The sequence below is a fragment of the Loxodonta africana genome, chromosome X (assembly GCF_030014295.1).
Source record: "Loxodonta africana isolate mLoxAfr1 chromosome X, mLoxAfr1.hap2, whole genome shotgun sequence".
NCBI classification, from domain to species: Eukaryota; Metazoa; Chordata; class Mammalia; order Proboscidea; family Elephantidae; genus Loxodonta; species Loxodonta africana.
In genome coordinates this window covers 146,249,458-146,276,715 of record NC_087369.1, presented here as the reverse complement: position 1 = coordinate 146,276,715, position 27,258 = coordinate 146,249,458, and the positions used below count along the sequence as shown (strand labels likewise).

At 42.5% G+C, this 27,258-nt stretch overlaps 1 protein-coding gene across 7 annotated transcripts in view; it reads left to right on the top strand.

Moving 5' to 3' along the window:
* Positions 1 to 27,258, top strand: part of TENM1 (teneurin transmembrane protein 1) — a 618,409-nt gene that overhangs the window by 558,206 nt on the left and 32,945 nt on the right. For all 7 annotated transcript variants that reach the window (XM_010594654.3, XM_003414757.3, XM_003414758.4 and 4 more), the window contains 2 exons: positions 11,232 to 11,598; positions 13,028 to 13,538. In XM_010594654.3, coding sequence (XP_010592956.1) covers positions 11,232 to 11,598; positions 13,028 to 13,538 — 878 coding nt within the window. The remainder of the gene's footprint in view (positions 1 to 11,231; positions 11,599 to 13,027; positions 13,539 to 27,258) is intronic.

Sequence of the window (27,258 nt, the reverse complement as noted above, 5' to 3'; positions counted from 1 at the left end):
CTGTAAATTGAAAACTGGAAGTGGTTAAACATTCTGTGTTTTCACAAGTGCCGTTTCCAAAATTGAGGCTTCAGCGAGGAGATGCAAGAAAGGGTTGACGGAAACTCAGCGCAATTATGCCTGTTATTAAGATGAGGTAGTGGCAATTACACAGCAGACTCATGAGAGTGTGTACGTGCTGATTGCTCCGAGGGAGCCTGGAAGAACAAACTTTTATGGCACCCATCAGGTCTTGGGTCTTTAGAGAAGTGAAGATTTTCAGCCACTCCGTCAGTGTGTTTTGGACAGGGCTTATGGCCATGGGATCCATCTTTGAAGGGATACATACTTGCTCTTTTCTTAACGAGCTTTGAAGGAAACTGCTATATAGCAGAGTGATTTTTTCACTCTTTCTTTCCTCTAGGGTAACCATTCTCAAGCTTTTTGGTCTCAGGATCCCTTTACACTCCTAAAAACTGTTGAGGGCTTTTGTTTACATGGGCTTTATCTATCAGTATTTACCTTCTTAGAAATTAAAGCAATGCAATTTTTAAAACACAAGGATATACTAGCCTGAGGTAGCCTCTGAAAAACCCCATTGTACACTCAAGGGAAAGTAAAAAAGGCAAATAGTATTCCTAGAAAATATTTTTTGACCTCACAGACCCCTGAAACAGTCTTGGGGATCCCCAAAGTCCCCAGACCAGAATGAAAATACCATAAATACTGTATTTCCATGGATCCCTGGTGGCATAGTGGTTAAGAGCTCGGCTGCTAACCAAAAAGTCAGCAGTTCAAATCCATCAGCAGTTCCTTGGAAACCCTATGGGGCTACAGAATCACTATGAGTCCGAATCGACTCCATGGCAACACTTTTTGGAGCCCTGGTGGCACAGTGGTTAAGAGCTACGGCTGCTAACCAAAAGATCGGCAGTTCAAATCCACCGGCTGCTCCTTGGAAACCCTATGGAGCAGTTCTACTCTGTCCTATAGGGTCGCTATGAGTCGGAATCGACTCGATGGCACTGGGTTTGGGTTTTTTTTTTAAGCTATCATTGGTTGTAAGACATAGCATCAACTTGGTAACTTTGGATGGTAGGGAGAAGTGCTCCAATAAATGTAAGCATTGATTATAAGACACATTTTCATTTTAGAAAAGTTAAAATGTGGAGGGAACATTTTAACATTGAGGAAATCTGGCAACTCCCACTAACCTCAATGGATTTCTGGAAACCTAGGCTTACTGGCCCAAACATGTTGATGAAAAAGTTTTGTTTTGTTTTTTGGAGCCCATTCACATGTTTTAATTTCTTAAAATGCCTTCATGGACTGAAAATGTTACAGTCAATGAAGCATTTATGTTTTCATTCAACATACATTTGTCAACTGTATTGCCAGATACTGGGAATACAAAAATGAATGAGGCCTCATCACTGTCCTGAGAATTCAGTCCTGGTAGAGGATATAGGAAGGCAAATCAACGTTCACAGTATAACGGAGAAGCTTTGGATCCAAATGAGTCATGGCGCTGGAAGAACAGCTTGAAGTGTCCAAAGATTGAGCACTGGGTATTCAAGAACGCTTGAGGTTAATCACTAAGCTTAAGCAATTAGTCATCCTCTTAACAAAGGGCTGCCCTAGTGGACTTTGCCACATCTGTCAGTCACTTTCAGACATTAATTTACTTCAATTTAATTTAATTTTGCAGACCCAGGTGATCTATCCAGAGATGTAAAACTAGAAATTTATTAGACCAGTTTGACTGTAACACTGTACTCAGTAGCTTTGGGCAATACCAAACCCTAACATTTAGAGTGTTATCTTCATTGTGATTAGATTCAACTGAGAGTGACAGAAAGCCCCAACATAACGATGACTTAAGCAAGACAGCAGGCAGACTAGATAGATAGTCCAGGACAAGGATGGCAACTCCCCGATGCCATCTGAAACCTAGGCTTCTGTTTTTATGCTCTACCACCCTAGCACACAATTTCCATTTTCAAGACCACCTCAAAGTCCAAGATGTCTGCTAAAACTCTCACCAGTATATCCACATTGCAAGATTGAAGGAAGGCCAAAAAGTGACTTCTTCCAATTGGGTCAGCTCTCCATAAGCAATCTTTTAGGAAGTCCCATTCCACACTTCCTCTTATACCTTATTGCCTGAAACTTTATCACATGGCTACACCTAATGTGGAGTCCCTGAATGGTGTAAATGGCTAAGCACTTGACTACTAACCAAAAGGTTAGTGGTTCAGATCCACCCAGAGGCACCTTGGAAGCCAGGCCTGGCGATCTGCTTCCCAAGGGTCACAACCTTGAAAACACTTTGGAGTAGTTCTACTCTGAACACTTGGGGTCATCAGGAGTTGGAATCAATCCATCCATGGCAACTAACCACAATGATGCCTAATTGCTAAGAAGGCTGAGAATGTCTCCTGTTCTATTGAACAGTGTGCCCAGGTAAAAAAATTAGGGATCTATTACCAAGGAGGCAAGGGTGAATGGATAATGGAGTAGGCCTAAAACTAGCAGTCTCCACCACAGGTATCTTAAGAACCACAAATTCAGCATTTTATTTAGGCACCGATATTGTCTGTGGTTCTTCGAATTTAAAAGGAGAGAAAAAAGCCGTCTGAAGAAAGGTTGGTTTTCTGCAGTTGGAAAGCATGATGCCACCTTTTAGAGTGATGGCCCCTATTGATCTTGTTTTTTAAAAGTGGAAACTATTAGAAGATGAAATACACCAGGAACTACTTGGGGGGTTTTATTTATTTTTTTTTTTTCCTCCACTTCCAAAATATTTTAGGAACATCAGGGTAGATGCAATTTAATCTATGTCCTCTGCAGCAGAATAATTCTAAACATCAGTCCAATTGCAATTCTTGGTTAGATTGATCCCGGCTATTCATCTATCATGAATGATGCAAGTGAAGTGTCAGCTATTCTGATTGGGCAGCCGTGGAGACACGCCGTGTGGATGCATTTGACCAAAGGTTGAGAGGCTCTTCAAATTCTCCAGCGATTATGCAGAGAGACACAAGAGTGTAGGTCTGAGATAATGGGAAATAATTTGCCTGTTGACAAGGCCATGTAATCCTGGTGTATTTCATCTTCTAATAATTTCCAATTTTTAAAAACAAGATCAGTAGGGGCGATTGCTCTAAAAGGTGTCATCATGCCTCCCAACTACAAAAAAGCAAACTTTTTCCAGATGGCTTGTTCCCCCTTTTATAAATTTGAAGACTCTCAGACAGTATCAGTGTCAAGAAATGAGAAGGCCATTTGAAAACTGACAAAAAGTGATGCTAACAATCTGGAGTTGTCAGCTTTTAGAAGCATGGGGAAATCTAACGTGGAGCTGGCAGAACACCTGGCAGAGAGCACTCAGTCCCATCACTGCCTCTTCCCCAGGGCTGGCACACTACAGAAGAGATAATCATATACTTCCTGGAAATTCCTACTGAAGAGGCCTCAGAGATCAAAGTCAAACAGAGCCATTTTAAAAGTGAACCGTAAGGCTCCAAATGTAGTGAAGGAGGAAGATTAGAAGTGTCATGTTTGGGATGGGCAGACAGGGCCTTCTGGGAAACACCTGGTTTCCTCAGTGCAACTGAACTCTGGAAAAAGAAGTTATTAGCACCTGGGGGTAACTGTAAGGTAGAGTGATAGTCATGGTATGTTTTTTAGGCTGTTCCATCAAAGTTAATTTCTTAAAGTGAATCCAATGGAACACAAATAGTCTACACATCTATAGCACTATAGATCATACACCTTTGTGCATACATACATCATCTTTGTACATATTGGGGAAAGAAAGGAAGTGAAGTCAGCAAAAGATTGTAAACTCCACAAAGTCAGGAATCCAGTCTGTTGTGGTTAGCGCTAGAACACCAGATCCTAGTATAGTGCCTCAGACAAGATAAATAAACGTTCATTGGTAGAAGAAAATTCATTAAAGTAGCATGATTTCCATTTGGAATTGTACCAAGAGTACCGTTGCAAATAACAGTGGGGAATCCAAGTAATAAGCTAAAATATTAGCCATGGAATTGACTGGCAAATGTTTGTGAAATAATATATTCCAATATTATATTTTTTTTTTAATATAAGCCACATATTTATTGGAGGATATATAGCTTAGAAAGATTCTCAGGGAATGGAATAAGTGAGTGGGGAAGAAATGGCTGGTGAAGTAGAAGCAGGTGGAATCTTGAAAGTGCATAACTATGTGATTGAACTTAAGAGTTCATGAGATAGCCAAGGAAGTGAACATTGCAATAGTCAGAGAAGGACCAGAGCAAATCCCAGCACGTTGCATAATAAAGATAGCCAGCATTTACAGAGTGCTTTCCATGTGCCAGGCACTGTGCTAAGTACTTTACATAGATTTTTTTCATCTAATTTTTATAACAGATCTTTGAGAAGCTACTCAATTTCTAGATGGGGAAACTGAAGCTCAGCGAGGTTAACTGATTTGCCCCAAGATCACAGAGCTAGTAAATGACAGAGCCGGAATGTTTAACCCAAACAGTCTTAATTTCAGAGCTTGAACTCTTAACCACTTTACCCCACTACATCTGTACGTTTTTCTAGGGAGAAGGTCCATAGCCTTCATCGATTCTCAAAGAACTCTAAGTCAAAAAAAGGTTGAGTAGCAATGTTCCTGACTTTAACACCATGAAGATAGGGACTATGTCTGTTTGGATCAGCAATCAGATGTCTGTCAGATGGTTAGGTAGAAGGATGTATTAATGGATGGATATATTGGTGAACGGCTAGCCTCAAAACTGGTTCTCTGGCCTCTAGTCCGGTCTCCTTCTAGCCTGTCCCCAAACTGCTGCCTAAGTGATCTTTCTAAAATACTAATCTGACCGTGGCAGCCCCCCACTTTAAAAACCTTCAGTAACTCAACAGCTATAGTTTGAGTCTAAAGTCTTTATCTTGCACAGCCCTCCATAACGTAGTCCAGTGATACTCAACAAGAGATAATTTTGTCCCTCAGAGGACATTTGAAGGAGGCTTGGTGGTGCAACGGTAAAGCACTCAGCTGCTAACTGAAAGGCTGGTGGTTCAAATCCACCCAGCAGCTCCATGGGAAAAAGACCTGGCGATCTGCTCCTGTGAAGATTACAACCACAGCCTAGAAAGCCCTATGTGTGGCAGTTCTACTCTGTCACGTGGGGTCGCTGTGAATTGGAACCGACTCAACAGCACCCAACAACAGAGCACATTTGTCAATGTCTGGAATCATTATTGGTTGTCACACCTTGGGGAGGTGGTGCTGCTGGGATCTAGTGAGTAAAAGCCAGGGTTGCTGCTAAACGTCTTACAATACACAGTACAACGAAGAATTATCTGGCCCAAAATGTCCATAGTGTCGAGGCTGAGAAACCCTAACCTAGTCCCTGGCAAACATTTAAAACTTTATTTACCACTACTGTTTGACCTACTTTATGCTCTAGCAATACCAGACTGTTGTTATTTCCCTCACTCCCATATGGTTTCATGCTTCTGTACTTTTGTTTATTCTTTTCCCTCTGCTGTATCACTCTTCTCACCTTGCTTCATCTGGATACCTTTGCTTTATCCTTCGAGATTAGGTTTACATTTCTGTTCTAGGAATCTTGCCCTGACTCCCTCCTCTGTGTTCCCATGTTACTCTGGGCATACATCTATCTTAGCACTTAACCACACACATTGAAATGCCCTGCTTCTACATCTGCCTTTCCCCACTTAAGTATGAACTAATCAAGGACCAAACCCATGGAGTCGATTCCAACTCACAGCAGCCCTACAGGGCAGAGAAGAACTGCCCCATAGGGCTTCCAAGGAGCACCTGATGGATTCCAACTGCCAACCTTTTGGTTGGCAGCCCAGCTCTTAACCGCTGCACCATCAGAGCTCCAAATCAAGGGCAGGGACCTGTCTTATTTACCTGTTTAACAGTGCCTGGCACATAGTTACCACCACCACCACCAGTTGCCATCCAACTGACCTTGACTCACGGCAACCCCATGTGGGTCAGAGTAGAACTGTGCTTCATGGGATTTTCGATGGCCGATTTTTCAGAAGTCGATTGCCAGGCCTTTCTTCCAAGGGAGGTGTCTCTGGATGAACTCGAACCTCCAAGCTTTCGGTTAGCATCCAAGCGCATTAAAAATTTGCTCCACCCTAAAAGAGAACAGACGACAAAGAGGAAGACAAATTACTTGACTCTTAATGAGCTTTGACCTTCTAGGCCAAAGGGCAATTTTTTGGTCAATTCAAAAAGGGTAAGGGGAGGCCAGGCTTGGTGAAGAGAAAATGAGAAAACATGTCAACTCCTCTGAATGAGAAGCTAGACAGCATAGGGGTTAAGAGCACATATCTGCATATCTGAAAATGGGGATATTAATAGTTTCTTCCTCAAGTGAATGCTCTAAGGATAAAAAAAAATCCATAGAAAGTGGCTGGCACATACGAAGTACTCAATAAACAGTAGTTACTTTCATTAATGGCCGAAATGAGTGGGCCAGTAATTTTATAGATGTTATTGATCAGGATCAGTTCAAAGGAAGGGGGACCACCTACTTACATTTAAAAAGTAGGTCAATTTAAAGAAAAACATTAAGTCAATTAGAGTGCAAGTGGTGTACGGGTAAGGTAAAATTCATAAAAGTGGTATATGGACAACGGAAGTCTGGGAAACACAGCAGAAAGCGAACTACATTGAATGGTACCTGAACTAGGTTCCTTCTAGCTCTAAAGTTCTGTGACCATGAAACCATTATTCGTATTAATATCACTTACTATCCTTTGGAGCCCTGGTAACGTAGTGGTTAAGAGCTCGTCGGCTAACCAAAAGGTCAGCAGTTCGAATCCACCAGCTGCTCCCTGGAAACCCTAGGGGGCAGTTCTACTCTGTCCTATAGGGTTGCTATGAGTCGGAATCCACTTGACAGCACTGGGCTTGACTATCCCTTATTATGTGCTAGGCACTGGGCTGAGCACTTTACAACACTACCTCATTTAATCATGCAATAACCCTAGAAGGTAGATATCTATCATTAGCCTCTTTTCCTTGTTACACGTGAGGAAACTAGAGACTTCTAGAGGATACCTAATTTGCCCAGGGTTACACAACTAGTAAAAGATGGAACCAGCATTCAAACTGTTAGAGAGAGCCCAAGTATGTACTGAGGAATGTCCTAGTTTAATGTATTCAAGGGTTCATATTTGGATATTGCTTTTACACATTCTGATGCTTTATTTGCCAGTCAGGTCCAAATTAGCTGGATTTTTTAACTGACCATGGGACTAGTTGTCCTGTGAGTCAGCTCCCTTCAAGGCAAATTTTCAAGTAGCAGAGGAAGACATAGTGCTGTCAAGGGTTGACATCCTGATCAAAAATTCCTTTCTGATCAGGATTATTTCCCAGGAAGGGGTTTGGGACATAGACACATTCCACCAGCTGCTGGCTACACCAGTGACCTTTAATGCTAGTGTAGTTTAAATACACTTCGACATTTCAAATAAATTAATGTATTTTTTACGAGGTAGGGCAACCACCACAAATTAGTCCAAACCGTTTCCCTGTAGGCCTGGTCACTAGGCAGTTTCCAGAGCCTCACTGCCGCTCCTCCATCTCTTTCTATTCCCACCCCCAAAAGAAGTGTTTATTTCTCCAAGAAACCACTTGGACAAATGGCTAACAGACCTAGGGGGTTAACATTTCCTCCATATAATTTCAGAGTCTCTCTGCAGCTAATAGATGCTAACTCCATCTGCCAGAATCAGCTCAAAGATTCCATTCGATGTGTTAGGTTGTGTGTTATGGAGATGCTTTGCTAGTAAATGCAGTGTTTCTATTGTGTGGGTGTAAAGCACCAGTTCCTTGAAAAATTACCTAGAAATGGGAGTATTTAACATGAGGAAGACATCAAAGGAGCTGACAACCTAAGAGAGGTGAAGAGGTCCAACTTCTGAAAAGTCAGACCCTGGACTACTAAGTAGCCACACATCTTTCATCTGCGCAGATTTCATAGACAAGCTGCCCAGCCAAATCAAATGGGAATTAAAGGCATTCGGTGTAGTTGGTATAGAAAGTGTCTCAGAAGCACAAAGGCCACTTTAGTCACAAGAAACTGCCAGAGGGTGACTTATTTGATGGGGGGAAAAAAAGCAAATAGACACAATAGCCGGTGTATTTTTGAGGCAATACTAAATCTAATAAACATGACACCAGTAGTATTGACTTAAATCATTTTTTTTTTTTGGTGAGTTGTAGAATTTAACAGCTTATCATCCAACTCCCCACCTTTATCTCTGAGGCAGCCTTAACAGCCGAGAACAGAATGCAAAACATGCTCCCCTCCTCTGACTCCTGTCAGGCGTATGCCATCCTGGCCTCTGCCTAGGCTCTCAGGGTGGGGAAAATTAGAACGTCATTTCTGCCAGGGATTTTTTTTTTCTTTCTGGGTCACTGCCTACAGACTTGATCAACATAGTAGTGTTGTACTGAAATAAATTCATTTCCTTTTCTCCAGCCAGCCCGGGTTTATTTCCTAGGGGACCATGCTGCATAGGACCAGTGCACACAGACAGCTTCTGTACAAGCATGACAGTATGTAGAGAGTTCGGGGAGGAGGGAGACGGAGGGGGCATGCCAGGAGGAGTTGGCACCCTCCGCAGCAGCAGCAGACGCTCACTCTCCCTCTCGGTGGTGGGGCACTGACATGCAAAGGCCTTAGACAGCCGTGCTGAGAACGCATCACAGCAAACTGCTCCCGGAGCTGTTAAGGCTGGTGTTTAATGTTTATCCAATGGCCTCAGTCTGAAAGGCTCTATAGAACATGCATAACACAAGCTCAGCTTTATACCCCATTAGCACTCAAATTCCTCGCTGCCCACAGGCAAATGGTACTGACCAGAGAAGGGTAGCCTATGTGGAGGTGGAAGGCACAAAGAGGCAGGGGGACAGAATGAGGTTGCCAGGTGTCTGGAAGAGACACTCAGAAACAGGGGGCAAAGAGCCCCGAGTGGTGCAGGAAGGGAGGTCAAAGACAACCTTTGTCTTCTTTACAACATCACCAGTTGCCTCCCCTAAGAGGCAGGATTAGAGGGAGGGCTTTATCTCAGCCTGGCTTTTCTATCTTATTACTGACTGCGTGTAAGGCCTCTTCCAGCCAGGAAAATAGTGGGCCGCAGAATGCAATGACAGCCCATATCCTGCTTTCAGACTTTCAGATTCCATGAGAAAAATAAAGCCTTCCTTGAGCTTTCAATCAAAGCAAAAAGAAGAGTATACATTACCGTTACTATTTTGGCCAGGAATGGGGCAGATTTTTCTGCCTCTGTGTAGCCTAAACCAAAAACCAAACCCAGTGTCGTCGAGTCGATTCCGACTCATAGAGACCCTATAGGACAGAGTAGAACTGCCCCATAGAGTTTCCGAGGAGCACCTGGCAGATTCAAACTGCAGACCCTTTGGTTAGCAGCCGTAGCACTTAACCACTACACCACCAGGGTTTCCTGTGTAGCCTAAGGGAAGAGAAATGTAGTACAGAACAAGTGAGCGGTGGGGTGAGGAGTGGGGTGGAACACAGTTCTCTGAGAAGTGCCCAGTAATAAATGGTAGCTATAGAGGAGAGATGTTAGGGTACGTATTGGGCCCAACTCCTACGCCCAGAAAGGCTAGCACAGCACTTGGCACAAGGTACACCAGACATACACACTCTCACATACAGACCAGTCCTTTTACTTCTAACTCCTTAACATGTCTCAAATCCATCTGCTTCTCTCCATCTCCACTGCTACCATCCTAGTTTAAAGAAAAAACTAGGATCACCATTATTCCTCACCTGGACCACTCCAGGAGTCTCCTAACTGCCTACCTGCCTCCCTTCTCCCACCTTCCTCCAGTATGAGCTCCACAGCTGCCAATTTGATCCCTCTAGAACCCAAATCTACTTAAAGCCTTTCAATGCTTTCTCACACTCATCAGAATAAAGCTGGACAAGTACATTCCTCTATTTCCTGGCCACTGTCTACCTCCTGATTCACATCATTTAGCCTATATTGTTGCTGTTAGGTGCCGTCTAGTCGGTTCCAACTCAGAGCAACCTATGTATTAACCTTACTGAATTGTTGGCAGTAACCTGGATAGGCCATGCTTTCTCTAACCTCTGGGCCTTCACCTATGCCATTCCCTGCATTGCCCTCAACTCTGTTCCCCTCTCATCTCTACCTCTATTTCTTTCCTACTGATCATTTCAGACCCTGTTTAGATACCACCTTCTCTGTAATGGCCTAATAACTCCTCCAAGAGTTCTACTAAGCTGTAAGTTACTTGACAGCAAAGCCTGTGTCTTACACGTCTTTTGAATCCCCAAAACCCAGAGAAGATACTCAGCAAACGTTAAATGAAGGAAGAAACCAACCTGTTTCTTTGCTGAAGAAAGAGGGTTATGGAGAGAACCAGGTCAAGCTAGGTGATCGGTGCGTTATGACCTAGGATTTCAAATCAACAGCTGATGAACTGTACCTGAGTATTCTATAAGATGGATGCTAGGTCTGTGGTAATGGCAGGTCCTGTCCCAAAGGTTGCTGATAGGGTAAAATTGGGTTTCTCCAGCACTCAATTGTCCAGAATCCTCTATGACTCTGCCCTTCCATACATCGATAGGACAGTGAGAGAGATTAATTTGGGTATCGTAGCAAACCCAGAAGCCCTACAGTGCCATCGAGTCAATTCCGGCTCATAGCGACCCCATAGGACAGAGTAGAGCTGCCCCATAGAGTTTCCAAGGAGCACCTGGCAGATCGTGGTCTTCAAACGTTGGCATGCATCAGAATCACCTGGAAAGCTGTTAAAACACGGATGGTCTGATCCCCACCACCCCCAGAGTTTCTTTCTGATTCAATAGGTTTGGGGTGGGCCTGGGAATTCATATTTCTAACAAGTCCCCAGGTGATGCTGTTGTTGCTGGTCCTGAGACCACACTCTGAGAACCATTGCTCTAGAGGATCCTTCTGAAATTATTGAAAAAGACATACATTATGTTGGAAATGGCATAAACAATAAATCTGTTTATCAGCATATTTAATTAACCATCCCTCCTCTTTTTTTTTTTCCTCTTTGCCAGGCAACACCAACTTTGCTAAAATTCATGAGAGAGAGGGCAACCAATAAGCCAGTTTTTCTTTCCGGATAAAACTGTCCCTGGAAAGATTTGGTAACCTAATGGTGTGTGTTCTGTTCTTTTTTGCAGGTGCGATTAGAGTGGCCAACAGACCTTGCAGTCAATCCCATGGACAATTCATTGTATGTCTTGGATAACAACATTGTGCTACAAATTTCCGAGAACAGGCGCGTGCGGATCATTGCAGGGCGCCCCATTCACTGCCAGGTGCCAGGCATCGATCATTTCTTGGTCAGCAAGGTGGCAATTCACTCCACTCTTGAGTCGGCGAGGGCTATCAGCGTCTCCCACAGCGGGCTGCTCTTCATAGCTGAAACAGACGAGAGGAAAGTAAACCGCATTCAGCAAGTCACCACCAATGGGGAGATCTCCATCATTGCTGGTGCCCCTACTGACTGTGACTGCAAAATTGATCCCAACTGTGACTGTTTTTCAGGTATGACCTTTTTAGCAATTCACCAGCTCCCCGTCTCTGTTTTCAAAAGAAATACGTGCATCAGAGAAGTCAAAAGGAAGACAAAAGTGTCACTTGTAAGCATTGGTATGAGCTAATAGAGAAAGCAATAGGTTGGGAGTCAGATAGCCTAGTATCTGGTTGTAGTTCTGCAGGTGACTCACGGCGTGACCCTAGCAAAGCCACAAAACCTCTCCATGCCTTACTTATCTCATTCATTAAATAGAAATCACTTGTCTCAGTTATATCACTTTGCTGTTTTGAGGCTAAACTATATAATAAAAATGTTAATACTCTAAAAAGTTAGAACGCATATACAAATGTAAGATCATGATATTGTTTGTACTTCGGATGAAGGAAAACTAGGAGAAAACCCACATTTACACATTTACCCCTAAGTGACTGGTTTCCAGATTAACAGGGTGTGCTATTTGAGACTCCGAGGGACTAGGAGCAGACTGTTTTGTTTGGGGATAGATGGACAAAATGAAATTCCCACCATGGAAGGTTCCCAGAACATTGGTGTGCCACTTACATTAGTTTAAAAAAAAAAATCCAAAACTTTCTTGAAAACCGATACTGCCCTTTACTTCTGATTGAAATAGCAAAAAAAAAAAAAAGAGCCTTTTCCCCAGATATGAAGTGGGTATTCCATATAGCAAACAGTCCTCTAAATGTCAACAGATAGATTTATTGCTGAGACTTGGAAATCCCTCCATGCTGCATGCAGCACTGTTAAGCTGCTCATCTAGGCCCAAATGGTCCTCTTACCCTTTGCCTTTCCTTGGGCCACAGGAATCAGGAGTGAGCAAGTTAGTCCATATGACTTTTTGATCAATATTTCTAATGTTTTCCTGGACAATTAGTTTTCTATTTTGTTAATTTATATCTTTCTTTCAAGGCAAATATAATGTTTATTCCAGTTATCAAATTTGATGTTCTGAATCATTGCTGTACTTATAGTCTTAGTGTACTTTGAAAATGTGACACTGGGAATTAACAAAAGAAAGGAACTATCTGCACAGTAGGACTGGAAAGTCCTGAGACAGATCCTATAAGCAATGATAGTCATCCGTCTCAGATATTGTAGCCAAATTTTGTGTGGCTGTCATTATTTGCTATTCTTGTATTTTGCAATACAATAGATTCTGAATAGCAGGATTGAGGATTTCACAAAATTGGTGTAACTGAGATAATTACATCCTACTGTTCATCTTCAGTGGTACTGACTCAAGAATTATAATCTTTTGAATAACGGGTTTCAAATTTGTCGAGGGGGGCATGCGGAGAATGTCGGTTCCCTGATTATTCCCTTTAAAATGATTCTTGGTGCACAGTGTTTTCTCTATATGGTATTTTCATATAAATGCTTGTGATACCAATTACTCAAATCAGGATCTTTTTCCCACAGGTGATGGTGGCTATGCCAAAGATGCGAAGATGAAAGCCCCTTCCTCCTTAGCAGTGTTGCCTGATGGCACCCTCTATGTGGCAGACCTTGGGAATGTCCGGATTCGTACCATCAGCAGAAACCAACCCCACTTAAATGACGTGAACCTTTATGAGATTGCCTCCCCTGCTGACCAGGAACTCTACCAGTTCACTGTCAATGGAACCCACCTGCACACCCTGAACCTGATAACAAGGGACTATGTGTATAACTTCACCTACAATGCTGAAGGTGACTTGGGTGCAATTACCAGTAGCAATGGCAATTCAGTGCACATTCGCCGTGACGCAGGTGGGATGCCCCTCTGGCTTGTGGTGCCTGGCGGACAGGTGTACTGGCTGACCATAAGCAGCAATGGAGTCCTGAAAAGAGTGTCAGCCCAAGGCTACAACCTGGCCTTAATGACCTACCCAGGAAACACGGGGCTTCTGGCTACCAAAAGTAATGAAAACGGATGGACAACCGTTTACGAGTAAGTTTCTAATTCTAACACATAGGCTTTATTAGGTTTTTCTTTGAATTGTATTACATTGGGAAAATGGTTTAGTAATTGCTGGGTGTTGCATGCTATTAATTCCTGACAACCATAATAAAATTATAAAAAGTCAAGGAGAAAATTTTACCCAACGCCTGGGGTTTGGACCCATTTCTGCAGAGCAGTTTTGCAGAGCATAATAATAAAAATAGAGACTGAATGAAGAATCAAGTGCAGCACTGCAGGAGATAGGAATGAGGTAGAAGTCAATGTACTCAAGAAATTTACAGCATAGCTTGGAAGTCAAGGTAAAATTTCATTTAAATAATAAAACTGGAGAACAGTTCTAAGGCAGCAAAGAAACAGTGTGATTTAACGAGTATTTATTGAGCCCTGTGGTGTTTAATGAATGAATAAATGAATGTGTGCCCAGCCCAGCCCAGCCCAGCTCAGTATAAGTTGCTGTAGAAGGTAGGAGAGAAGTTACAATATAAGAAAAGGACCCTGGAAAGCAAGTGTGAAGTTATATGGGGCAAAGGCTGGATAGGAGAAGCTTCACTCCATTGGCTGCTTCTATGAAATGTGGAGCCAAGTGCTCCTGCACAGGTGTGGTCTTCCCTGGTTTCCCTGCATAAGTTAAAGAATCTGGCACATACTGGCATTTATAGACTGCATCTGTGGTAGCTTTATTAAACTGAGAATTAACCCAAGGAGAGACTCTACAAGGTGTGTCTGACAGAAAACTACTAGGAGGTATCAATAAAAGCAGAGACCATTGTCCTTGCCTTTTAAAGCATGGACAACCTTATTTTCAAATCAACCTGTTTAGAGAGCTAAGATACTACCACCAATTGCAGAAAATTTTCCCCCACAAAGGAAATTACTGAATTTTTAACCAATTTACCAAATGAGGATAATCCATGGAATCTGTACCCAGAATCTGGAATGTCTTTATAGTTGAAGAATGTGAGAAGTGGAGATGTTAAGTGTGAGGGGTACCAAGTGTGACTATTCCGTGAAGATGCAGAGAATACATGGAGTCCCATGAAAGCCTTCTGAGGAAAGGCACAAAACAATTGGCCATCAAAGTTTGGATAATTTCCCAAAGAAATGTCATTTATACAAAAGACCTGGACAGCTATTTTAGTTTCACTTAGAAAAAGGTATTCAGTTGTTTCTGTTGCAAGTCTTCCTCTATTTTTTGAAAAAAATTTCTTACATCTTATAAGCTGTTGTTCACTGAAGATTTACTATGTGCCAGGCACTGAGCTCAGTGATTTATGTAATTTTATTTGATCCCCATAATAACAACATGGGCTAGGAGCTCCTGTTGTTGTTATTGTTGTTGAGTCAATTCTGATGCACGGTGACCCCAAGTGTACAGAGTAAAACTGCTCCATAGGGTACTCAAGGCTGTGACCTTTTGGAAGCAGACCACCAGGCCTGTCTTCTGAGGCACCTCTGGGTGAGTTGCTACCTTTCAGCTAATAGTCAAGAGCATACCACGCAGGGACACCTAGTTGTTCCAAGTATGCCCATTTTACAGATGAAGAAACTGAGGCAAAGAATGGTTAACTGGTCCTGATTCAGACAACTAGGAAGGGGTAGAGCCTAGATTCAAACCCAAACAGTCTGACTCCAGAGCCCAAGTTTTTACATATACTACCCTTTGGAAAGATGAAGTTTGTAATGAAAATATCTTTAAAAAAAAATCATGCCAGAACACACTGTAGGTGAAAATAGGCAAACAGCTGGTTATTTTGAAAGCTGAGGGTTGAATTTGGTCAAGCAGTAAGAAATGGCTGGAGTATTAGCTAGTTTTCAAAATAATGAGTTCAACCATTTGTTCATCTATTCTACAAATATTTACTGAGCACCTACTATGTACCAGGTACTACTCTAGGTCCTGGGGATACACCATGAACAAACCCTACAAAAATCCCTACCTTTATGGAGCTTACATTCTATGGGAGGCAGACAAGTAAAATGTATAGAATTGCACATGATGATAAGTTCGATGGGGAAAAATAAAGCAAAGGAAGTGGGACCAACAGTATGGAGCAGAAGAGGTTGCTAATTCAGGTTGAGTGGTCAGGGAAGGTCTCATTGAGAAGGTAGCATTTGAGCAAAGACCTGTAGGAGGTGAAGGAGTGAACCATGTGGCTATCCAGGGGAGAGAATATTCCAAGCAGAGGAAATAGCAAGTGCAAAGGTCCTGCAGCTGGAACAAGCCCAGCATGTCCCAGAAATAGTAAGGCAGCCATTGTGACTGGAGTGGAGAGAGTAAGAATATCAGATCAGTAGTAGTAGGGACATGAAATCAGTGAAGTGGCAAGGGCTACTTCATGTAGGATCTCGTAGGTTACTGTAAAGATTTTAACTTTGAGTAAGAGGAGGGGTGACTGGAGAGTTTTGAGTGAGAGAGTGACATGATCTGACTTGTATTTTTAAAGAATAGCTCTGGTTAACCTAGATGAAATGGACAAATTCTTAGAAGCACACGAGCTACCCAAACTGACTCAAGAGGAAGTAGAAAGTCTCACCAGACCCGTAACAAATGAAGAGATGGAATCAGTGATCAAAAACCTCCCAACAACAAAAGAAAAGTCCTGGACCAGATGGCTTCATTGAGAAATTCCACCAAACAATCAGAGAATTGACACCAATACTGTTTAAACTCTTCGGAAAGATAGCAAAGGAAGGAATACTCCCCAATTCACTCTATGAAGCAAACATAACCCTGATACCCAAACCAAAGACACCACAAAAAAAGAAAACTACAGGCCAATATCTCTCATGAATATAGATGCAAAAACTCTGAACAAAATACTACTGAAAAGAACCCAACAGCATATGTGAAGAGTCATACACCATGACCAAGTGGGATTTATTCCAGGAATGCAGGGATGGTTCAACATTAGAAAATCTATCAACATAATACACCACATCAATAGAACAAAGGAAAAGAACCTCATGATATTCTCTACGGATGCAGAAAAAGCATTTGGTAAAATCCAACAGCCTTTCTTGATGAAAACCCTAAAGAAGATTGGACTAGAAGTCCCTCAATATGATTCAGGGCATATATGAAAAGCCGACAACCAACATTATACTTAATGGAGAAAGACTGAGGGCTTTCCCCTTGAAATCGGGAGCAAGACAAGGGTGACCACTCTCACCACCTCTATTCAATACTGTATTAGAAGTCCTAGGCAGAGCAATATGACAAGAAAAAGAAATAAAAGGTATCCAGATTAGGAAAAAAAGAAGTAAAATTATATCTATTTGCAGATGACATTATCCTATATATGGAAAATCCCAAAGAGTCCACAAGAAAACATCTAGAGCTAATAGAGGAATTTAGCAAAGGTCAACAAACAAAAATCAGTTCAGTTTCTATACACCAGCAAAAGAAATCTGAAAGAGAAATTAGAGAAACAATTCAATTTACAATAGCTTCTAAGAAAATAAAATACCTAGGAATAAATCTAACCAGAGAAGTGAAGGACTTATACAATGAAAACTATAAAACACTGCTGAAAGAGATTAAAGAAGACTTAAATAAATGGAAAGATATTCCATGTTCATGGATTGGAAGACTTAATATTGTTAAGATGTCAATACTACCCAAAGCTATCTATAGATTGAACACGATCCTGATCAAAATTCCAACAGCCTTCTTTACAAAAAAGAAAAAGCAATCCTCAACTTTATATGGAGTGGCTAGATGTTCCAAATAGCTAAAACAATGTTGAAAGAGAAGATCAAAGTAGGAGGACTCACGTTTCCTGATTTTAAAACATACTATACAGCTGTGGAGCCCTGGTGGCACAGTGGTTAAGAGTTCGGCTGCCAACCAAAAGGTCAGCAGTTCAAATCCACCAGCTGCTCCTTGGAAACCCTATGGGGTAGTTATACTCTGTCCTATAAGATTGCTATGAGTCAGACTCAACTTGATGGCAGCAGGTTTTTTTTATACAGCTGCAGTAATCACAACAGTCTGGTACTTGTATAACAATAGACACATAGACCAGCAGAACAGAACTGAGAGTCAGAAATGAACCCACACATCTATGGCCAACCGACTTTTGACAAGAGCGCTAAGTCTGTTCAATGGGGAAAGAAGAGTCTCTTCAATAAATGGTGCTGAGAAAATTGGATTTTCACATGCTGAAAAATGAAACAAGAGCCATGCCTCACACCATACACAAAAACAAATTCAAAATGGATTAAGGACCTCAACGTGCAAACTAAAACCATAAAATTCCCAGAAGACCAAGCAGGGGTAATGCTGTCAGGTCTAGCTTTCAACAATGGATTATCTAATATAATAAAAGCACAAACAGCAAAAGACAAATAAATGGGACCTCATAAAAATTAAAAATTTTTTGTTTATCAAAAGACTTTACCAAAAAAAGGAAAAGACAAGCTACTGACAAGGAATACATCTTCAGAAACCATATATCCAACAAGAATCTAATAACCAAAATATATATAAAACTTAACAACAAAAAGACAAATAACCCAATCATAAAATGGGCAAAGGAGTTGAATAGACATTTCACCAAAGAGGACATTCAAATGGCCACCAAACACATGAAAAGATGCACAGCATCATTAGCCATCAGACATGCAAATCAAAATGACAATGAGATACCATTTCACTCCCACTAGGATGGCTAAGATAAAATAATACATATTGTCGAGAATGTGGGGAAATTGGAACCCTTATCCATTGCTGGTAGGAATACAAAATGGTACAGCCATTGTGGAAAACAGTGTGGCTGTTCCTCAAAAATCTAAAAATAGAACTACCATGTTGTTGCTGTTAGGTGCCATCGAGTCAATTCTGACTCATAACAACCCTGTGTACAATAGAACGAGACACTGCCTGGTCCTGTGCCATTCTCATGATCATTGTTATGCTTAAGCTCATTGTTGCAGCCACTGTGTCAATCCATATGACCATAATTGCACCCCTAGGTATATACCCAAAAGTCTTGAAAGCAGACAATCAAAAAGAGACTTGCAGCGTTGTACGCAATAGCCACAAGGTGGAAACAACCTACATTTCCATCAACAGATGAATGGATAAACAGAAGGTGGTACATACATACAATGGAATACTACTCACCCAGTAGGAGAAATGAAGCCTTGATACATGCTACAGTATGGATGGAGCTTGGAGACATTACGCTGAGCAAAATAAGCCATTCACGAAAGGACAAATATTGTATGACCTCACTTATTCAAAAAGATAAGAAAAAGCAGATGTATAGAGACCAAAGCTTATTAGTAGTTACCAGGGGTGGTGGTGGGGGGAGTGGGAAAAGGGGGAGGGGTTAAAGGCAATGGAAAAATCACCTTGATTAAGGGTAGAGTTACACACCCGATTGTTGTAATTGCTGTCATTAAATTGCTTACCTGTAAAAAGTTGAATTGGCAAAAGTTGTGTGTTAGATATATTTACAACAATGACAAACAAAAAGAGTAGCTGCTGAGGCTGCTTATGTACAACCAAACAGCTCATGGAATTTGGTTCCTTGGTTTGGAGGTTTAAGGTCATGGTTTCATGGGTCATCCTGGTTAATTGGCCTAATAATGTGTTTAGTGTTTCTGTTCTACCTCCTAGTGCATTGCATAGTGCCTGGGGTCTTAAAAGTGGCCATCCAAGGCACAACAATTAGTCTCTATTCCCCTGGAGCAACAGAGGAAGAAGGAGAGTCAGGAATAGGAGGAGTATATGGAATGTGTGGCTAATTGCCTCCATGAACAACTGCTTCCTTTGCCATGAGACCAGAAGAGCTGGATGGTGCCTGGCTACCGTTGCTGAATATTTTGATCAAAGATTCCAAACAAGAATCCTAAATGAAAGGGAGAAAATGCAAAACAGAATTTCAAATTCTTATGGACTCTAGACTTTCTGGAGCCAATGAAGGTGGATGAACCCCTGAAACTATTGCCCTGAGATAATCTTTAAACCTTAAGCCAAAAATATCCCCTGATGTCATCTTAAAGCCAAACAATAGTTTAGCTTAACTATTTAAAAAAAAAAAAGCCTATCTTGAGCATTATGTGCTTTTAAGAACTATCTTTATGGGATTGAATTGACAATAGCAACTCGGAAGATTAGATAGGAACCTTAGGGGGCAGTGAGTTTATGTTAATGAGGGAGGAGCAGCTAAGAAAAGGAGGATGAGAATGATTGCAGAACTCAAAGAATGTAATAAGTGTCACTAAACTGTACGTATACAAACTCTAAAAAAAAAAGAATAGCTCTGGCTGTTGTATTAAAAACAGACTTATAGTGGAAGCAGAGAAATTGAAATCTAGTGGGAGAGGGGCTGTTGCAGTAATCCACGCAAAAGATGGTGACTTGGACCGGGGAGTATGATGGTGAGAAGTGATGAAATTCTGAATACATTTTAACAGTAGAGCTATCAGAACTTACTGAGAGATTGGATATGGGGTTTTGGAGAAACACGGGTCAGAGACAATTCTAGAGTTTTGGGCCTGAGCAACTGGATGATAGAGTTTCCAGTTTACCACGATGAGGAAGACTGTGCAAGGAGTACATCCAACTGGAGGGATATGGATAGGAAATGGGGAGTTCAGTTTTGGATATGAAGAGTTTAGTCAGACAGCCAAGTGAAAATATAAAGTAAGCACTTGTATATTTGAGTCTGGAATTAAGAAGAGAGGCTGGAGAGAGGAATTTGGGATTCATCAGTGTTTAGGTCATATTTAAAGCCATGAAGCAGGATGATATCGCCACAGAAGTGGGTGTAGAAAAGGAAGAAAAGAGGTCTGAGGACTGACCCTGGAGCACTCCAATGCTTAGAGTTGAGGGTATGAAGGTTGTGTTAGTCAACTAGTGCTGCTATAACAGAAATACCACAAGTGGATGGCTTTAACAAAGAGAAATTTATTTTCTCACAGTCTAGTAGGTTACAAGTCCAAATTCAGGGTGTCAGCTCCAGGGGAAGGCTTTCTCTCTCTGTCGGCTCTGGGGGAAGGTCCTTATCCTCAATCTTACCCTGGTCGAGGAGCTTCTCAGGCACAGGAACTCCATGTCCAAAAGATGCACTTGGCTCCTGGTGCTGCTTTCTTGATGGTAGGAGGTCCCCAACTCTCTGCTTGCTTCCCTTTCCTTTTATCATTTGAGAGATAAAAGATGGTGGAAGGCCACACCCCAGGGAAACTCCTTTTACATTGGATCAGGGATGTGACCTGGTAAGGGTGTTACAATCCCACCCTAATCCTCATTTAACATAAAATTACAATCACAAAATGGAGGACAACCACAGAATACTGGGAATCATGGCCTAACCAAGTTGATACACATATTTTCCGGGGGTCATAATTCAATCCATGACAAGGTGAATCAGCAAAAGAGACAGAAAAGGAAACACCAGTGAAGGAGGAAAACCAGAGGAATGGGATGGCCTGGAAGCCAAGAAAAACAGATGATTCAAGGAGGAAGGAGTGATCAGCTGTATTAAAAACTCCTGATAGTTGAGGAAGAGAAGGACTGAGAATTAAGCACTGTATTAGCACTACAGAGATCATTGTTAGCCTTAAGAAGAGCAGGTGGTGTGGCGTGGTGGGGGTCAACAGCCATAGTTGTTGTCAGGTGCAGTTGAGTCAGTTGCAACTCATCGTGACCCTATGTACAACAGAATGAAACACTGCCCAGTCCTGTGCCATCCTCACAATTGTTGCTTTGCTTGAGTCCATTGTTGCAGCCACTGTGTCAATCTATCTCTTTGTGGGTCTTCCTCTTTTTCACTGACCCTCTATCTACTTTACCAAGCATGATGTCCTTCTCCAGGGACTGGTCCCTCCTGATAACATGTCCAAAATATATGAGATGTAGTCTCACCATCCTTGCTTGAGTAGAGCAAGTTTAAGAGAGAATGGGTACATGAATATTCATAGCAGCATTATTCACAATAGCTAAAATGTGTAAACTACTTACCTGTCCATCGACACATAAATGGATTAAGAAAATGTTGTATATCCATACCATGGAATATTATTTAACTATAAAAGGAATGAAGTACTGATACCTGCGACTACATGAATGAACCTTGAAAACAGGATGCTAAGTGAAAGAAGCCAGATGTGAAAGATCATATATGATTCCATTTATATGAAATGTCCAGAATAACCAAATCCATGGAGACAGAAAGCAGGCTAATGTTTGCTAGCAGACGGTGGAAAGGGAAAATGGGAAGTGACCACTTAATGAGCGTGGGATTTCCTTTTGGAGTATAGAAAATATTCTAGAATTAGATAGCAGTGATGATTGCACAACATTGTGAATGTACTAACAGCCACTGAATTACACGCTTTAAAAGGGTTAATTTTATATTGTGTGAATTATATCTCAATAATAATAAAAAGAATGACTAGGAGAAGAGATATTGGAAATACTGACTAAAGAAAGTCTTTTGAGCCGAGAAACTGGAGCTAGAGGAGAAATTACGTAAACAGAGGGGGTTTTTTAAGATGAGCAAAATAACGGTATATTTGTATGCTGATGAAAATGATCCAGTACCGAGAGAAAAATTGACGATGCAGAATAGAGAAGAGAATTTTTGTTGTCAAATCAGCTTGGGTGCGTGGTTTCCACTGGCAGCACGTTAACTCAGGCCCTGTGGGGAAAGCCAGATTATCAGCAAGTAGAACCCGGGCTTGTTTCCAGGACTTGGTCAGCAGTGAGTGAAAAGGTATCAATTAACATCATTGCTGTTGAATAACCAGCTAAGAGATGAAAAATGTGGACATCCACATGGAAGTAATCATGGAATTTTATGGCCACAAAGAGACATTAGAGGTCATTTCACAAATAAGAAAACTGAGGCCCAGAGTAGGAACGTAACCTGCCCATTAACATAGCAAGTTGGCTGGGTCTAGAGTCAGGTTTTTGAGCTTCTATTCTAGTACTTTTTCCATGACGACCACACAGCCATTCAGAAAAAAGGGAAATGTTTGGGATGACAACAAGAATGACGTGGCCGATATGACCATACAAAATCTGGAGAGCTAGAAGATTACCCCTTCCAGTAGCAGGAAAATAGGGGTGTGGTAGCATCATGAGCTAGAAAGGGAAACTAGCCATCTGTTCCTTCTCTCACCTTCTTAACTCCAGCCAGGATCATGCTTAAAACCCTCTCAAGCAGACAGCATCTCTTTAGAGAAGAAGATCCCTCTTCCTCCTGAAGCAGTCCATTCTGGGGCTGAACAACAGCCCCTAATGGAACGCTGCCCTCTCACTTCTTGCCTGTACATATAAGAAGGAGCAGCCTCCCAACCTTCATAATGTGACTAGTTCTTCCCACCATCTTCTCGTCACGGTACAAAATCTGGCTTCTTTCACTTTTATTATCCAATGCTTTACCCAGTTCTTGAAAACCCTGGTAGCATAGTGGTTAAGTGCTATGGCTGCTAACCAAAACGTCGGCAGTTCCAATCCACCAGGCACTCCTTGGAAACTCTGTGGGGCAGTTCTACTCCGTGACTCGACAGCAGTGGTTTGTTTTTTTGGTTTTACCCAGTTCTGAACTCTCCTTCAACTTTTTCCTTGGTCTTCTGAAACTGAAGAACACAGAATTGGGCCTACAATTCTGGTCAGGGTCAGAGCACTGTCAAGGTCAATGGAAAGATGAATTCATGCTTGCCGTGCCACTGATACAAGGGGTGGAAACAGAAATTCTGTTTTAAGATGAGAGAGAAGGAGAAACAGAAACAGAAGTAAAATTTGGCAGGATGGAGGACTGCTGTATAGAGGCCACTAAGCCAGTAAACCATTCAAGTTTTGATTATCTGTAGAGATCCAGAGGAGAGATGACACAGATTGACCCTGAACAGTGGAAACTCCAAATGGAATTTTAAAATGCATCCTGTGCAGTGATAGTGTGTGGGCTTTGATTGTGTCGTGTGATGTTGTTTAAGTAGTTCATTGATTTTCATAATTCTGTTTGACTTGGGCCAGGATCAAAATTGCACACCCCAAGTATTAGTACTTGACATTTGACTGCCCACAAGTGCCCTGAGTGTCAGGGGAAAAGCTGACCACAGAGAAATCGCGAACAGGGAGGTTATTGTCAAGGCAGGAATACTGGCAGAGTGAGGCAGGCATTCTGGCCTGGGGGGCTGGTGGGCTTCTAATTGTAATGACCCTGCCACAGTTGAGATCCGAAGGAGGGGCCCAGCAACTCACACAGTAGGCAGACCTCCTCTCCCCACGAAGCTACGAGAGTAGCCAGGATGCCCTTGTTTGGCTTGTTTCCCAGACATCTCCCATGTGACTATGCTAAACTAGAAAGGTCCCAGAAACCAAACCCAACCGATTGCCGTGGACCTGATTCTGACTCATGATGACCCCATGTGTTTACAGTAGAATGGCTCCATAGGGTTTTCTTGGCTGTAATCTTGACAGAAGCAGATTGCCAGGCCTTTCTTCTGTGGTGCTGAAAGGTATGTTTGAACTGCCAACCTTCAGGTGAGTGGTCGAGGGCAAATTTACATAAGTTGTGTCCCTGCTGCCAGTCTAGGCTCAGTTGACAGTTCCTCAGGTCCCTTACTCTTTGTAGGAAGCTCTCCTGATTCTTGGTCTTCTGTATTCTCTCTGTTTTTGGACTTTCTAGCACATCCCACTGCACCCCCCACAAAAATCACCCACTGACAAGTTGTAAAAGCCTTAATAATAGCTCTGGGTGCCTTCTAGGCTGTTTTACAAATGCTTAGTTTTATCTAGGATGGCTGGTGAGGGATTCGGTCCCCCTACTCCCTGATAAGATTAGAAGTGGAGGGAGGGGCAAGGTAAACAAGCCTCATCTCTGGGTGAGATAGTTGCCTGGGGATAAGATGTGATTCCCATTCAGAAATGGCTATGTAAATGATCAGTCAGTCCAAGCTCTTGGAAATATTTCCAAGGCTGTCTAAGAATCCCAGAGTAGGAAGGGAACTAAGGCACCATCTGGTCCAGCCCCCTGCCTCCAGGCAGGCGAATGATTTCAATTAAGCCAGAGAACATATAATTTTCAACTTTTCCTTCAGGTATCCAGAGACAGAAACTCAGCAGCCTTGCAAAATCACCCCTCCCTGTGCTTTATGCCCTTGACAAGGATCAAGAGTAGGGCAAACAGAATGGTCGTGGGTAATGCTGGGAAGAATCACAATCAAGACAGGGAGTGAACAGAAGGAACAGAGGCTGCTGGCAGAAAAAGCTTTCAGAGGCTGGTAGGGAAGTTTAGCTGCACAGGACATCTACGTAAGCTCAGTGCGGCCTCCCGACACCACTATAGATGGTTCTGTCTGTTCTATAACCACATTGGCTCTCATATCTACCCCATCCTTTCTATTTCCACTGGCAGGATCCTATTTCACACATTCAACCAATCTGTGGAGCGAGAATCTATTCTGTGCCAGGCACTGAAAATGTAGAGATGGGTAAGACACGGTGCCCTTCCTCTAAGGATGTGAGCGTTTACTGTCTAGTGAGGGAGACAAATCCCAAAGATAGGCAAACACAATACATTTAATAAAGGCAAGGGGCTACAATCTTCTCTTGCAGAAACTGGGGCCCTAACTCCATTCTCTCCCCTCCCAAGATTCCTTGCCACCTAAGCACTGCTTGAATCATACTAGTCTCCCACTGAAAGGCTTTCGTTACCCCTCCATTGTCTTCTGACTGCATGCTTGCCACCAGAGCCTGGTAATCCAGTTCCCCCATGCTCTGGTCCCAACATGCCTCTCCAGCCCTCTTTCTCACTACCCTCCTAGAGGAAACTCGTGTTTCAGCCACCCCGTTCCTTCAATGGACGTCCCTTCCACCTGTACCCTTTTCTTCACGCTGTCGCCTCTGTTTGCAATGCCTTCCCCTGCCCCCAGCCCCTCCAAATCTCTACCTATCAAAATCCTTCTAGGATTCAAACACAACCTCCACCCTTCCTCCTCCTCTCCTGCTCAGCCCAGCTGAAAATACCGTCCACCCCCTCTGAGCTTCTATGCCTCCTTGTTTTCATAACTACATGGCAATATTCTGGCCTTAGAGTTATTTGTGCGCATATCTTATCTGCCCTACTAGACTTTGAATTTCATTCAGCTCTGTATCCCCAATACCTAGCACAAGACTCCGGTATTTATTGAATGAAGGTCAAATGAAAATAAAAGGGCGTTACGGACTGGGAGCTGAATCACTGAAAGCCAAATGAAGTTTTTGGTGAGAAAAAGGGGAATTCAGTATTTCCTAAATAATGGCCAGGCTCCTGACATGAGAGGGTAAAGAGGGTCTGACTCCTTTATATTTTCTTTGAAAAATAAGTAATGAATTTTCCTCTATAATCTTCAATATTGAAAGCAAAGGTGGAGAAACTTCTCGTTGATACTCTTCCCTGTTTAGCTCTGGCTTAAATTTTCCTCAAGAAAATATCAGACCAAACACACTTTTAGTATTGTCTAAATATCATTTCCCCAACTAAACTATATGCTCCTCAAGGACAAGAATGAATTCTACATTTCCTTCATGAACGTTTCCTCTGCTCCACGGGGACATGTATGCACTTGCACACAGCCTATCACAGTGCTGAGAAAAAGGGTGAGGTGTACTCAGTACTTCCCTGGGCCCCTCACAAAGGAACTCTTTAAAATCAGGAGCAAAACCAGTTGCTGTTGAGTCAGTTCCGACTGATGGCAACCCCATGTGTCACAGTAGAACTATGTTCCACAGGGTTTTCAATGGTTGATGTTTCAGAAACAGATTGCCAGGCCTTTCTTCCACGTGCCTCTGGGTAGACTCAAACCACCAACCCCTTTGGGTTAGCAGCCAAGTGCATTAGCTGTTTGCACTTCCCAGGGACTCCAAAAATCAGTACACAGAGAAACAATTTTATGGCAAAACTCGTGCCAAACCTGCTTCTGATGACTATGAAGGCACAGTCAGTGCCTGGTTGCACAATTCACCAAGCAGAATTTGTGCAGCTGGTGAGGTGGGTGCTACACCCCACCTGGGGGTGAAGGGAGCTGCATGTTATGGCCTGAGGGGATTAGTTGCAGCATATTGGCATGCACTCTATGTACCAAAGGCTGCAGGCACCAAAGGGAAACATGCAGCATAAGAGATTTTGATTAAACTCATTTCTTTGACATTCAGTCTGGAAACATGCATTCCCCTGTGATGGAGGAAGGAAAAACTCAGGCAAGCCAGAGGAAATCAAAGACTCCCTGTATTTCTTATCCACTTCGAGCAACCTTTCCAAAATTGTGGGGATTATCCACTGACGCATACATCTGTCTGTTGCTCTTCCTTTGGAAATGATCCCACCGAAGAGAGGTGGGCCTGCATGTTTTGATCCAGGATCATATAAATGATTGAGCACATGCAAGACAGCTGAAGACACCATCAAACGCAATTGCTTTGACTGTGACTGGTGGAGTTGGGGTATGTGAGTATGTTGAGGGTGGGAGTGCTTTATGATTGATAGAGTTATAGTCAAATGTGCACATCCAAGTAAGGATGCCAATCCAGTCACAGAAAGGAAGCCTTTCTAGCTACCCAGCCACTGAGCAGGACTGTGAGAAATGCCACCTTACCGCCAACACCATTGCCTCCCTCACCAGAAGAAAACCAGGCAGCAGCCTCCCAGCTAGATCTCCCAGAGCATCGACAGCCTTATCCAGGACAGTTTAGCTTTTCTCTCTGAAGGTACTA